Source organism: Neopelma chrysocephalum, unplaced genomic scaffold (genome assembly GCF_003984885.1).
Source record: "Neopelma chrysocephalum unplaced genomic scaffold, ASM398488v2 Primary Assembly neopelma1_97517, whole genome shotgun sequence".
Classification (NCBI taxonomy): domain Eukaryota; kingdom Metazoa; phylum Chordata; class Aves; order Passeriformes; family Pipridae; genus Neopelma; species Neopelma chrysocephalum.
In genome coordinates, this window is record NW_020926159.1 from 1,412,692 (window position 1) to 1,427,636 (window position 14,945).

At 41.3% G+C, this 14,945-nt stretch overlaps 1 protein-coding gene across 3 annotated transcripts in view; it reads left to right on the top strand.

Annotated features, from left to right (window-relative positions):
• The window catches only part of CDC5L (cell division cycle 5 like), a 30,323-nt gene that overhangs the window by 13,471 nt on the left and 1,907 nt on the right, over nt 1-14,945 (top strand). For all 3 annotated transcript variants that reach the window (XM_027672742.1, XM_027672744.1, XM_027672743.1), the window contains 3 exons: nt 897-977; nt 1,310-1,555; nt 4,292-4,489. In XM_027672742.1, coding sequence (XP_027528543.1) covers nt 897-977; nt 1,310-1,555; nt 4,292-4,489 — 525 coding nt within the window. The remainder of the gene's footprint in view (nt 1-896; nt 978-1,309; nt 1,556-4,291; nt 4,490-14,945) is intronic.

The following is a 14,945-nucleotide window of genomic DNA, read 5'->3' on the forward strand; positions in this document are numbered from 1 at the left end:
ATCCTAATTTTTGTGATGCAAATACCTTAAAGTAAATGGTTTTTTTGAGTCCAGAGAGGTTTTTGCCAATGTCTGTGCCTTGACAAGGGAACAAAATATTTTAAAAAATCCTGTGCTTTGATATCTCTGAATAGGATAAACATTTCCCAGAATTTGATTCCTAGCGTGCCCCGTTTGGGGAGGAACATGTTATATACATGTATATGTATATCTTGTGCATACATACCCTAATAAAAAGTCTGAATAAATATTAGCAATTTATATTTTTATAACAGAGGAAAGAATTTGAGTTGTTCTATCATACAAGAGAGGCTTTCTGCCTTTCAAGTGAAGATGTGATGTGCTGGGATTAGAACATGGAAGATCTTGGTCATTGTTCCTGAAGTTTCGTACAACACTGATTTTTCATGTTATTCATTGCCTAAAAGTGTATTGTAAAGAGAACTCATGTTTTTACACTTTGACAAGTATTGCTTTAGTGAAAAACGTACATACTTAAAGTCATTGAAGATGACAAGTAGAGTCCTGGCTGTAAATTTAAGAGTCTTTCTTTTCCTGATAGATTTCATGTCTGGAGAGTTAAAACAGTTGTCAAACTTGATGTGGAGAAATGTGTAAAGAATGATGGAGTTGAGGCTGAAAGAGAGCTTGATGGCTGGAAATGAGTTTGGAAGATCTCTTTTCTTAGAGTTAGTCTGCTGTGCTCTTCCCATTCACTTTAGAGGCAGTAAATTATGTTGTCATCACATTATTTAGCTCTGGCTTCATAACATGAAGTCTTTATTCTTTAAGGAATCTTCACTGCATTAATCAATTAGTTTTTATATCACATACATTTCTAGGAAGCATCTGATTGTGTTACAGTAGCTGGAATAACTCTTGGCTTGTTTGTGTAGGCCCTCCGGGAAGCAGAGCGTGCCAAGGAGCTGAAGAGAATGCACAAAGCTGTGCAGAAGAATCTACCACGGCCCTCAGAAGTAAGTGGAAACAAAATTCACTCTTAAAGAAAGAAAAAAAAAGAAATAAAGATTTTAACTGTTATAGGAGAAAATACAGTCTAAGTAGATCATGAGAAAGTGAAATCTTTATTTAAGTATGCTGATTTCAGCTTGAAGGGAAACTCACAGCAAAGTTGTCATCTCCACAAATGTTCAGATTACTGTATGTGTATCACACCACAGGGGATTTTGGCACCTGTTCTCCAGGGTTTAGCTGATACATAAAATATATACTTGGGTGGAGATCTATGAACTTAATGTGATCTTTAGTGTATATGAGGTTTATTAACTTTCTTTTTATTCCTGGGCAGGTTAATGAAACAATACTGAGACCCTTGAATGTGGAACCACCTCTAACAGACTTGCAGAAAAGTGAAGAGCTAATAAAGAAAGAGATGATCACTATGCTCCATTTTGATCTTTTACACCACCCATTTGGAGAACAACTTAGTGGTAAGAAAGGGAAAGGCCCAGGATTTGGAAGCAACAATGCAGAGCACATGGCTTACTTGGAACAAAATCCTTATGAGAAGTTCTCCAAAGAGGATCTCAAGAAGGTGAGAACTATGTGGCCTAAAGAGACCTAATATCTCCTTATTGGCATCATCCTGTAATCTTACAAAAAAAGGAGAATCCAAGCCTGCACAGAATTCAATTAGGAGATCTCCAGAGGGTTGTATGAAGAGCTGTAATCATAGAATCATTGAGATTGGAAAAGACCTCTAAGATAATCAAGTTCAATCATCCAGCACTGCCAAGCATTAAGTAAGGATAAGTTATGAAGTGAGGATAATTTAGGTGCACATTCTCTTTTCTGTGAGTTGATGTTAATCTGGGTACACAGCAGAATGGTGGGGATGCTGTATTTGCCCATAGACATTGTTATTTAGATACAATTTTGAATGTGCTGTGGTTGCTTATCATTTTAAGTAAGGGTAGGAGCTGTAATACCCCAACAGTTACCAAATTCTACTTCTCTGTTTCTGTTTAGGGTTAAATCATTGAGGCTTTAACTAGGTGTGCTATCCACCGTCTGCTGCCTCTGTATTTTATTAATCCAGAATTGCAAAGCACTTTTTTTAAAGCAGTGCAGACTAAATAGGACAGTGGTATCAGCTTGTAACTTGGAGCAGGAAATCGAGTTGTTTAATTATGCTTGTCAGGCTTGACCCAGGAGAGCTGTGCTGGTGCAGAGCCTGCTGGGCTGTGGCAGCTGATCTGACAGCATACCTGGTGCAGAAGTGCTGAGCAGGCACAATGGTTGCTGGCTGGAGTGAGTGGGTGTTCTGGGCACTCTGTCCTGTTTTGCATTGTAATCCCAAGTTAAACAGAGGCCTGTACCAGGGTTCCGGTTCGGAGTGTTCAGTTATTTAAGCAGCTACAGATGTTGCCTTTTGCTGCCAAGTGACAGGCAGGCAGTTCAGGCACACAGGGCTGTGGTTTGGGTCTTTCAAAAGAGCCTCACCTGTGAAGCTGTGCCAGTGACCTTTGACCAAATGCTTACAGGAATAAAAGTGAGTGGAAAAGGACAAACTCACGTGCCACCAAGTCATCTGTTTTATGCAGTCCTGCTTTCTGAGACCTGTGCTCTGACAGTAGCTCCGATGTCTCTACACCTAAATCCCTTATTACTTTCAAGTGACTCTAAAGATACACAAGCAGTCTCCTTGACCATATCTGACCAGTGAATCGAGCCTAAAATGACAAACACTGAACAGTATGTACTTCCAATTCGCTGTTAAAAGAAAAAATTTACTTGAAGATTTCTTACTAGGAGAAGTTAAAGATGGAAAATACAGTTAGATCATGAATTTCACTGCCCTGCCAGTGTCAGATTGTTCCCTTAGGAATGCTCTCCAAGTGCTTTCTCTGGCTGTTTTGAAGTTCAGCAAGAATAAGGTTTTCTATCACTTCCCTTAGAGACTATTACACGGTCCAGTAGCTTTTGTCTGGAAACTTTCTTCAGAGTCCCTGGAAATTCTGTCTCCTAACTGATGGGCAGAAGTTCTTTTGCATCCTTGCCCCTGCTTACTCTTTAACATTCGACATAATATTCCCTCTTTGTCTAAAATCCAATTCAAACCAGGAATTTTTCCTATCTCTCTGCTCTCATCTGAGGCTTGTTTATTTTTCTTTACTTCCATTTATTTTTAGAACAACTTCCTCCTAAAATCCCTATACAGAATGCTCTTTTCTTTTCCTGATGTGTAGTGTCTTTTGGGAAGGATTAGTAGTGGTGCTGAGCTCTTAAGGATGGGGAACTCGTCGATGTCACAACTAAATAGCCTCAAGTAGTTCTTCACAGTGTACTAATAGAGGCTAATTGAAAGAGAGCCTCTATAAGATTCAGCTTTGTCAGGTGTGGTTGGATGATTCCTATTTTATCTGTCTTGACCATCAAGGACAAGGAATTAATTTTCCTTTCCCTGAGATCATCTGATCTGGTGATACCTGAATTACTTCCTGGGCAGTATGCTGTTATAAAATATAATGTCTGCTTGAAGATACTGACTGCTGATATGGAAATTTGTGATGCACATGCAAATCCTGTTGGAAGAGAGGACATGACCACGCACTTAGAACCAATGAAATCCAGATCAGCAAATATATTTTAGTTTTTTGGTTACAAATAAATTCAGATGGACCTGGATGCCTGTGTAGTTTTGTGGGCCAGGCTCTTTGTCAGAAATAGTAAGAGTTGTGAGAACAACTCAAATCTTTTCAGTTCACTGTAAGTTACTTTTTAAGATGGAAAGAGCAGAGTGTTCATATCTCACTAGTTCTCTGGCCACAGAATGTGTTCAGAGGAGTGTTTCCTGCAGTGGAGCTTACGCAGCTCACTCCTTACTGTTTAGACTTGACTTTCCAGGTTGTGTGGACAAGGGCAAGCAAAAGGAAATGAAAAGTGATTTTTGTTTCATAGAACAGCTGCTTCTGTCTGTACAGTTCTCCCTCCCCTCAAGGTCCTTGCTTTTATCTCTGTTCTTCTGCAGCAAGATGAAGTATCTTGCTGTGCCACAGCTTTCATTAACCACAGCAGAGTGATGTCAGGCTTGGCCAAATTATATAAAATGAGGGATAGTTGCACTGTGAGCAGCCTCCTAGCCTGGGTTTCATTTATAATCCACAGCATCTGTCTTTGATTTCATAGTTAGCTTAACCTGGTGGTGAGCTTTTAGTATGAAAGGAAAAGCTGCCCCCATGAGTTGCACATTGAAGGATTGAAAAGAAGAAGAATTTTCTTGTATCCTGTGTACTGTAACTGCAATTTATTTCTCATCCTTTCCCAACAGGCACAAGATCTACTGGCACAAGAGATGGAAGTGGTAAAGCAAGGAATGGGGCATGGAGAGCTGTCAAGTGAAGCTTATAACCAGGTGTGGGAAGAATGTTACAGCCAAGTGTTGTACCTGCCTGGACAGAGCCGCTACACGAGGGCCAACTTGGCCAGCAAAAAAGACAGGATAGAGTCACTTGAAAAGAGACTTGAGGTCAGTGTCACTTTTTTCCCTGTTTTTTGCACCTGCTTTTGGGGATTTTTTTAGAGTTTCTCTCCTTATGTTTCGTTTCTTTTTTCTGTGTAAGAGTTAGAGGTTACTGTATGTCAGTCAGGTGTTTTGATGGGATTCCTTTGAAAAGGTCATTGAAGCTGTAGCACAGCTCATCTCACCCACTTTATTCTCATCTAGAGAGAAGATCAGGTTCTGCTTTCTCGTAATTCCATGTGGACTTTTTTGTTGTTTTCCTAATCTCCACTGTTAACAGATCAGGTACCTGATCTTTCTAGCTTTGCACTTTGCTCCTAATAGTGACCGGTATGAGATATTTCAGATAAAGATGCTTAAAACCAACATTTCTGGATCAAAACTCCTCTCAAGTTCTCTTTCCAACTTAACATTTGGTTTCTGATTGACTATGACATACATGAAGGTCCAGATAGTCCTGAATTCCTGCCAGACTGGCATCCTTTGGCAATTCCAGTGATTCCCTCCAAAAAGAAAACGATGGGTGTTTGTGATCCCATTCCACTTTATCAGACCCTTGCCCTGTGCCCTCTCTAGAGTTTCACTCAAACACTCCACACAAAACCCCGCAAAGCATTTACGATAACAAGTGAGCTGATTTGAAATGATTTCTTCTCACAGAACATGTGTTTGTTCTGACTTGCAGTAAGTCATTAAAAGTTTTCCAAAATATCATTTTAGCCTAAAAGTCTCTTTAAATTCTGCAGGCATCAGATGATTTTGTTCCACGGTAGAAGGAAACTTTACCAAAAAAGTTTTTCTGTATTTAACATCAACATAGCTACTGTTGCTAGAAGTAACCCCCCCAAACAGCTGCTGCCACAGAAATAGTATGAGAGAGGCCAGAAAGGCTGAATTTTCACTTGATTCATACACATGAAACACAGTGTGAAGGTGTTTTGTGAAGCACATCAGTCAAGAATGTCATCCAGGTATAGACTCTGTAGTTGTTTGTCAACCTCTCAGGTCAGGAGCAGTTCACCTGTGTGTAGAGTGGTAGTAAGGGTTTAGTAGGAATGGCAGAGCCCTTGTTGTGCTGCTGCTCCCCCAGCAGAGAGCACCATTGCCTTGCCCAACGCTGCCCAGCTCTCACTCTGCTCTGATTCCCCAAAACTACTGTCAGAGCACAGCCTGGCTGTGCATGGCAGTGCGACCGGGTGGGCACCATGCCAGGAATCAGAGGGCTGCACCTAATTTGTGTACAAATGCTTTTGAAATTTAAATATCTCAGGCCCAAAACGACATTAGAAGGGCGTTACTAAAGTTGCAAAGTCAAACAGTCCAAGTTAGGGAATGCACAAACAGCCTTAATTTGCCTATGCATGTGCTTTATGAGACAGTCTTTAATTTTGTGATTGCAGCCCTAGTTTTTCCACAGACTAATTTGCTGCACAGAGTGGATGGTACTTGCTTAATGAGTAGCTCTTGAATATTTTGTTTTCTCTTTATTGTTCGGTGTGTGGCCCTGTGCCTTTATACTGTGTACTGTTTCTCCAGTCTAAATTGGTTACTTCTGTGTGGGCTTTCTTATGCTGTTGATCTCTGTCCATCTTTTCCCATTTGAATGAGTAGTTGGTGGTGGAATGCTTATTAAGGATACTGAAGCAAAGTAAGTCAGGTCAAGTCATCCGTTCATCAGATTCCTGTATGTTTGTTCTAAGTGTTCATTGCTCTATAGTCACAACACAGTCACCCAGGAAGCAAAATACAAATCAGAGGTCTTGCCAAAAAAAAGTAAAATTGGGTTTTATTTGCTGCCAACATTCGCATGGGACTCTGTGGAACACACTGAACAAAATCCATTGAGCTGTGTCCCGTCAGGTCAGGGTGGCAATCCTGCCCCTCTGCTCAGTCCTGGTGAGGCACATCTGCAGTGCTGTGTCTAGTTCTGGGCTCCTCGTCACAAGAGAGACATGGAGCTCCAGGAGCCGGTCCAGTGGAGGGTGACAAAGATGATGAAGGGACTGGAGCATCTCTGATGAGGAAAGGCTGGGGGAGCTGGGGCTGAGAGGGGACCTCGTCCATGTCTGTCAGGGTCTGCAGGGAGGGGGCAGAGGATGGACCAGGCTCTGCTCAGAGGTGCCCAGCAATGGGACAAGAGGCCACGGGCAGAAACTGATGCTCAGGAAGTTCCACCTGAACATGAAGAAGAACCTCTTTCCTGTGCAGTGACTGAGCACTGCCCAGAGAGTTTGTAGAGTCTTCCTCACTGGAGATATTCCAGAACCATCTGGCCACAATCCTGTGCCAAGTGCTCTGGGATGACCCTGCTTGAGCAGGGAGGTTGGACCAGGTGACCCCCTGTGGTCCCCTCCAGCCTGACTCATTCTGTGATTCTGTGACAATGATCAGTCGCTGCAATCATGGGATTCTCTCCCTAATGTAGCTGCATCACTTGGGAGCTCAGAGTGCTGCTGGATGAGGCTGATGGCTTGGTGCACTTCCACACACGATCCTGCTCTCCTGTTTTACTGTGTTCCAAAATCCCATCCCCCAGTTCAGTCAGGCACTGGGGCCAGCAGAGCTCTCTGTGCCCCACGGCTGCAGGTGCAGCACTGCCTCTCACAGCTCACTGTTTCCTGAGTGCAGGTGGACTCTTTGCAAAGTTAAATTTGAGCTGAAAATATCTCCCAAGTGTGTGCAAAATGCAGTTTAGTGCAACTCTGTGGCCTGACCTATTTAAAAGGCCCTTCCTAAAAGCAAGGTATGCATATACAGTTTTTTAAGCATAGGTCACCTGCTGAATTGTTTTTTAAATAATGAATAAAAACCATAGCAGTTTAATGAACAAATGAATATGCAGTAAAAAAGCACAGCAATTTTTTTCCCTAACCCATTCTCAGCAATGGCAAAACCCACCTTCATTTTAATGTTTTTCCAAGGAAAATTGTCTGAAAGCAATATCAGTTGAAATAGATATTTTAATGGGAAGTATCAGACAAGCTTAATGAAAAACAGGGACGTTAGCTCAGCTTTCAGTACCCTAAGATACTTGCTTTACTCTTAACTTCCTTTGAGAGAAGAGTAGAAACTGTAAAATAGAGTTTGCCAGCAACAGCAACTGATGTTGGTCAGCTTTGGGGCTGCTGCTTCTGCTTTATGTTGTATTAAGATCATTAGGGAAGAAAAAGCCATGAGAGTTTATTGATATTTGGCACAGCTGCACCTCGGGTAGTCACTGTCTAACACTTCCATATGGGACTGCTGACACCCTGCAGGTCCTGTGCAAAAAACTGCGGCTCTTTCTGGGACTGTTCATCGCTCAGAGATTCCTGGCTGGATTGATGGTGTGGACACACAGTCGTCTTCCCTTAATTGCCCTGTCCTCACTGCCTCAGTGATTCCGGGGTGGCAGCCTGGTGTATGTTGACACGACATTTATCTTTCTGGAATGGATGGTGATACCACAAATAGATTTGGGCTGTTATTGATGAACTTGAGGAGGCAAAGTGGAGCGGTTGTGGAGAGCTTCTGTTTGGCTGGGTTATCCTGTCCAGACACCACCAGCAATAGTTCCAATGTTGGAGTGTCCTGCCGTGTGTTAGTAATACTTTCCACTTCTCTGTTTTGAGGGTTTTGGACTCTTTGAATGTGTTACTTAATGTGGATAAAGAGTGTTACAAGATTAGTATGTGAACTCTTTTGCATTACAGAAGGGGAGTTTCAGGTCCATGCAAGTGAATCTCTGTGACCTCACTATGTGTCTGTGGTACAGCTTAGATTTGTGGAATTTTGTGATGTTTCTAGTAGCTTTGGGAAGTCCAGCATAGTTTTTCAAGGCTACACTGTAGAGCAAGTCAGAAGTGGGAGGTTGCTGATGCTTACAGTTGCATTTACTACTTCATTTCTCTGCTATAGCTTTTATTCCCTTCTCTTCCAAACAACATATTTACAAAGAAAAGCATTCCTGCTAAGGTGTGTGTTACACTAGGGACCTTATAAGATGAAATGAGATAGCAGAGGCATCTATTTAACAAAATAGTTGCTTCCCTTTGTACTTCATAACTTAGAAACTTCCTGCCAGCATTATTTTTTCTTTGAAGACAGTTCATAAAGTTGGCTTGCAGCATACAAATATTTTTATTAAAATTGTGGTAGTTAATGTTATCATTTCATTTGATGGCTAAATTATAAACACTATTGAAAGCCCACAGGGGAAGAAGCTCAAGGTACACTGTCTATGCAAAATTTAGTAAATTATCTATTCTTTGCAGTATACAAGATACATCAAGGTGATAATTTACCAGTGTCCATTTTTGCTTTCGATTTCAGCCCAAGTCCTCTGAATTAATTCAGATTGCAAACCACTTGCTTAGCTGGAGTTTCATGGTTTACATGGTACATTCTGCTGCAGGGTGTATCACTTACTAGTTTATTGGAGATTGTATTTTAAATTCTGTGTAGTTTACATGCTTCTAAAGTGTGCAGTTTCTTTTGCATTTTCAGATGTGCTGTTACTGAGAAAACACCTGGAGAAAATAAGAGATTTTATAAGACTAGGAATAGAGAAAATACAAAACTAAAATATGGTGGCAATCCTGAGTAGTCTTGCTTTTATGCTCACGTATTTTATTCTGTGCTAATTTGTTGCCTTTGTGGAATAGGATTTTTTTAATAAGGTCTGTTGGGAGAGTAATTGGAACCAGAGGATCACAGCAAAGGGTTATCAGTGGTCTTCACTGCCAAATTGTTCAGAATCTGATAATTTACAATGCTTAGAAATAAAGTTCAGCATTGACAAAGCTCTTCATTGCAAAAGGCCTTTGCATGCCATCACTGTCCAAAATTGACTGCTGCAAGCTCACCATGAGGCTTCTGCTGGGTATTGAGAGGGAACCAGGCTGTTTACTGACTTGTTTAATGCCTGAGCTTCTGCAGGATTGTCAGCCTCTACTCTGGAGTAGACCAGTGCAAGCAGTCTGGGTTTGCAGGAGTGGTTTTTGAAGGCAATTACACTGTACTTGCTGCCCTGTTACCTCACAGACACAGCAGTAACCCGTGTTTGCTTACAGGTAATCAGAGCTCTTGGCCTTGGTACTTGTTGCTGTCTGTGATCTTACTGCAGGTTTTTTTTTTTCACTTTTGAATGGTAGAGAGTTTCCAAAAACGTTTAGTAAAAATAAATTATTTGTTTTTCTTCTTGAACTGTGCTCTTCTAGACACGTTTCTACTGCGATAGAGGTAGAATCATAGAATCATTAAGGTTGGAAAAGACCTTTGAGATCACCAAGTCCAACAATCAACCTGACACCACCACTGTGTTCACCACTAAAACATGTCTAAAAGTACCATATCCACACAATTTTTGAATGCTTCCAGGGATGGTGACTTCACCATTTCCCTGTGCAGCCCATATTCTTCTACACTGGAAATGCAGTTTTTGTTTGATATTAATCCCAAGCCTCAGTTTGCAGCAGTTGATTGTTACCTTTTACTAATTCAGGGGTAAGTGAAAGGCAGGGCTCTACAGAGAGTTTTCCCTGATCAAACTGTAGAAAGATGAAACAGTGTTTCAAGCCAAAAAATGGCAAATCTGTCCAAGGGCATGGAATTGGAAAAGTATTTTTAAGTAGAGCAGTTAATGAGTTTTTGTTTAAAAAAAACTCGCTATTGTTGAGTGCACTATCGAGGTTGTGAAGGCAGATGATTCCACCATGCCCAGAGGATGCTGTGGTGTTTTGGTCATCATTGTCCCCAGGGTGGTTGGAAATGCTGGTGAATCCCACTGGGTGTTGTGGTGTGTTCTCATTCCAGCTCCTCCAGCAGGCTGAGCCAACATGAGGCAAGTTCACAAACCCTGCTATTTAAATTTAGTTAATCCATGTCCTGCCAGCAGAATTGGGTATGGGAGGGCCACTTGTGGGTCTGAGGTGAGGAAGGAAGTTACAGTAAAGTTTAGAGTAGTGCTCTATATGTTCCAAGAGTAACCTATTCAGCGGAGCTGGAGCTGGCACAGGATTTCTGTGCACAAGTGAAGCAGCTTTATGATGATATGTTGATTCTCCAAGGTCATGGAACAAGTTGGTTTACTTTTGACTTTGGCTCCAGTCAGAGCATGCAGCAGTTTTTCTTCCATGTTTGTTTAATCCATCAGGCATGATTAAGATCAATTAAAAGACAAGAGAGCTTAAAGCTTAATGCTGTTCAGGGATTACCAGAAGCTCCACATTTAATGGAAGGAAAACAAAACAGTCAGTACAGGGAAAAAGCCCTTTGAACTTACGAGGGGTGTCCTCAGTAGACTTGGTGAGATGAGGAGCTCTGAAAATGCAATTTTGAAGGCACTTGAGCTCTTCCTTCCTCAGGGTCAATTTTTCTTAATTTTTTCCCAGTGGATGTTTGTTCTCATTAGGAGTTCTTCCCTCTTCTTTGTTGTCCTTAGTTAAACCTTACAACTAACCTCCTATCTAAAATTTCCCTGCCAATTTAAATCCCTCTTTCTTTCTCAGTGGCCATAAAACCAGATTAATTTTTCACAATGACCTTTGGGATATTAAAAGCATGGTGTTGTGTCTTTATTCTTTTTCTCTATTTTTGTTAGACAGAGGAAAAACAAACCAAAAAAACACTGTTTTTACAGTCAGTCTCCCTTTTCTGGATCATGTTTTACAAACTTCTGGTTATGTCTGTTGTTCTGTTTTGGTTTCTCTTCCTCAGTTCTCTAGTGCAGTATTGAAAACTGAACACTACTAGACATGAGGAAAGGCTTTTACATCAGAGATTTGGGATGGTATGAGGCTCTCACACTTGCCCTGACATCATATATCATCTTACCCTGTGTCTGTACATGCTGTTCTCATTTTGCTGTAGCTGGTATAGAAGTCAGCAGAACCAAAGCTGGCCAAGGAGTAGTACAAAATAAATAAGTAGAAAGATCTTTCACATCTTTCCTTTTTCTGCTAGGTTCAGGGGGGAAATGGTTGTCAGATTTTACTGAAATCTATTTCTTAGCTTTAAGCAAATAATGTAGACTACTGTTTAAACACACCTTTTCATAACTGCTTGGAATTTTTAGCTCGGTATCTGAGCCTTAAAATTTTATGAAGCTTGAACTAAAATTATATGCAGTTGTTGGCATTTATGCAGCAGTCAGCAATTTTTCATAAATAGTATTTGTTACAAAAGCTAAGACCTCCCTTTGACCTTTTCGTAGTAGGTCCTAAAATCTTGTAGTTGGGAGGGAGGAGGAAAGGTGGTGAGTGTTCACATTTCTCTCTATAACCAGAGAAGGAAGAAAGGGCTGTTATTTCTGAGTTTAGATACGTGGGAGACTTTTTTTTTTTTCCCCCCCCCTTCTTTTCTTAATTTTTTCTTGTAGCAGTGAAGCCTCTGATAATCCAAGATAGACAAGGAACTGAGAAAAGCAAGGGCTAAGCAGCAGCATAAAACCTAAGGGCTCTAGTAGTTAAAAGTAAGAATCTGTATCCAGAACAACTTGAAAAGATTAAGTCCAATTCTCATTGTCTAAAAATTTCAGGAGTGCTTAAATAATTGGGGTCTAATAGGCATTAGACTTGAACTGGCTTTATTTTTCTTGGCAAAAAAAAAAATGCTTTATTATATATAATACCTTAAACCAGTAAACACTTAGGGTGGGATTGGTCCACCTGACCTTGAGTAACGTGTCTGAGCCAGCAGTGTGTGCTCCTGTTATAGTCAAAGAGCCCTTCCGTGAGCTCTGGATCAGATGAGCCACGCCCTGGAGTTGCCAATTTCTCTCCTGCTTATGGAAAGGCCTGGTGTGACAAGCTCAGATGTTCACGTCTAAAGCCAAGCAAAGTGAATTCAAACTAAAGTGTGTAAAAGTGAGAGACCAACCCAGTGCTGCCACCACTGCTGGTGATACTAGGAGCATGTGGATAATCCAGGACTTCTGCCCACAGTGCCCTGGTCCAACCCCTTTTCTGTATGGTGGAGTTAGTGCTTATATCTGTATTTATGGCCTCAGGTACTCAGTGTTTAATGTTCCATTCGAAAATTAGGTTGTTGAGAGATCACAGAATCACAGAATGGTTTGGGTTGGAAGGGGCCTTAAAGACCATCTCGTTCCAAGCCCCTGCCATGGCCAGGGACACCTTCCACTAGACCAGGTTGCTCCAAACCCCATCCAACGTGGCCTTGAACATTTCCACGGATGGGGAGTCCACAATTTCTCTGGGAAGCCTGTGCCGGGGCCTCACAACCCTCACAGTAAAGAATAAGATCTTCACTCAGGACGACAGAACAGTGGAACTTCTCTAAATGATCCTTTTTAAGCTGCTCTAGAACAGTGACATTGGGAGTTTCATTACACACCAGGCATACTCGAAGTTGTCTATAATGCTGTGGAGCAACATGGACAATTGACCTTTGTTACATTAGGCCTCTGTTACAAACAAAATTCTGTTTGCCTGTGCATCCATCTATTCCATGATCTCTAAATGTCAGTGGCTCTCAAGACACATTTCTCATCCAAGAAACAGTAATTGGAAAATAGTTCATTGACCGCACAGCTGTATTTGTTGTTGCAGTAATAGCATATTATTTACCAGTGAAGACATTTAAAGCTTTCATACTTTTCCATCAGAGAGTATCCTCACAAATCCCTAATCTATTTATTTAATTTTCTCTAGATTTATATAAATATTGAAAAAGAGGCGCCTTTCTGTATGCTTAAAGCACCTTGGGCATAGCTTAAGTCTACATTGCAAACAGAGTTTGAAAAGCGCAGCAGTCTGCATCTCTCTCCCCAGGAGCAAACTAGACAGCTCAGAAAGTCAAATTTCTCTTTCACTCACCCATTAACAGTTTGCTCCCCTGACCATTCACTTTGTTTATCTCTGCGCCACCAACTAAAACTGTTTCAAATGAGTGAATAAATTGTTAAGGAGTAGGAGGGCACATTACAGAAACGTGCAGCTGTGTAACAGAGGGTACTTCAGTACGGTTGGAGGGTTGGAAGGTTGATGAAATGCACTTTGCAGTAGCTTGGTGCATAAGACTGTGATGGCTGACTGTGGTTATCACTGTAAAGGCAGATCAGAAAGTAGTTCCTTCCCAATGGAGTTCAGTTTCATTGATAAGAGATGATATATTGGGTAATTGTAGCAGTGAAAAGCTTCTGCTTTTGGTTGATCATTGGTAATTTCTTTGTGTGTAACAACATTCACCAGTAAAGCTTTGATTTTTAAAGAAACCAGGCGAGGGCTGATGACTCGGAGACTGTGGTTCTGAGTTAGCCTTTTATATTTTATCACTTGAGAAACTTAAATATTTTCTTCCTCTCCTGCACTAATTTGTCTTTAACTGTGCCAAGAATCAAAATCTGAAAACCCTGATTCTTTTTTTTTGTTGAGTTTGGCATCATTCACACAATGCTTTCTAAAAAAAAAAAGGATTCTTTTTTAAGGAAATAGCATTAAAAAAACCTCAACCAGGAACTTTATGTCCCTGTTCAGAGATGTGAACTGCTACACCTCTCCACAGTTGTGCTCAGTGGTGTAGTCCTGTGTTATTTGTTGGTTTCATAGGATCATAGAATGGCCTAGGTTGGAAGGGACCTTAAAGCTCATCCAGTTCCAACTCCCTGCCATGGACAGGGACACCTTCCACTAGACCAAGTTGCTCCAAGACCCATCCAGCCTGGCCTTGAACACTTAATCAGGTCCAGCATTCAACTGGTGTGAATCCAAGAGTCTTTCTGAGATGCCTTACGATGACACCAGGAATGAGGCATCACCACCTGTGGAGTTCTCATCATGGCACCTGGGTTGTTCTTGGGATGGTGACCATGTTGTGTTTTTGTTTGTGTTTTGTGGTGGGATTTGCTTTTCATACCCTTTAGAAGCAGGCAGTAAGTAATTGGTGTCACCATCCTGTCCCACCTCAATGAGTTACCAGGATTTTGTCCTTTGTCTCCTGATGTGGCTGTCCTGGAAAAGTGCATGCAGGGTGGTGGTAGGAATTAGTTCCCATTCAAATAGTCCTGCTGTTCCTTGCAGTGTTTCTATGCCCAAACACTGCCATTCATTTGCCACTCATACCCAGTCTAAAGTATCTTCATTATGGCTCTTTGCAACAGAGAAGGATTCAAAGCTGCCTTAACATTCCCAGTGGTCTTCTCCTGTGTGGAATATGATTTAGATGAATTCTGTTGGGATAGGCAGGATTGATAGATGTTTTTGCAGACTAAGAATATAATTTTGAAAAGGTGAAGCATAATATCTTTATTTAGTTTTCCATTAATGAGGCAGATTACATCTCCTGTGTAAGTGGGATATGGCCTCACAAGCAATCGTGTGACTTGGCCACTTAGCTCAGCAACTGCAGCAGTTCCTGTGTGTAAAGCTGTGCTCACAGTGTGTCATCAACCCTCTTTGGGTTAGTGGACTTCACCCCTGGACTAATGTATTTTGTATATTGTAAAGATTTTAATCCAGGAATC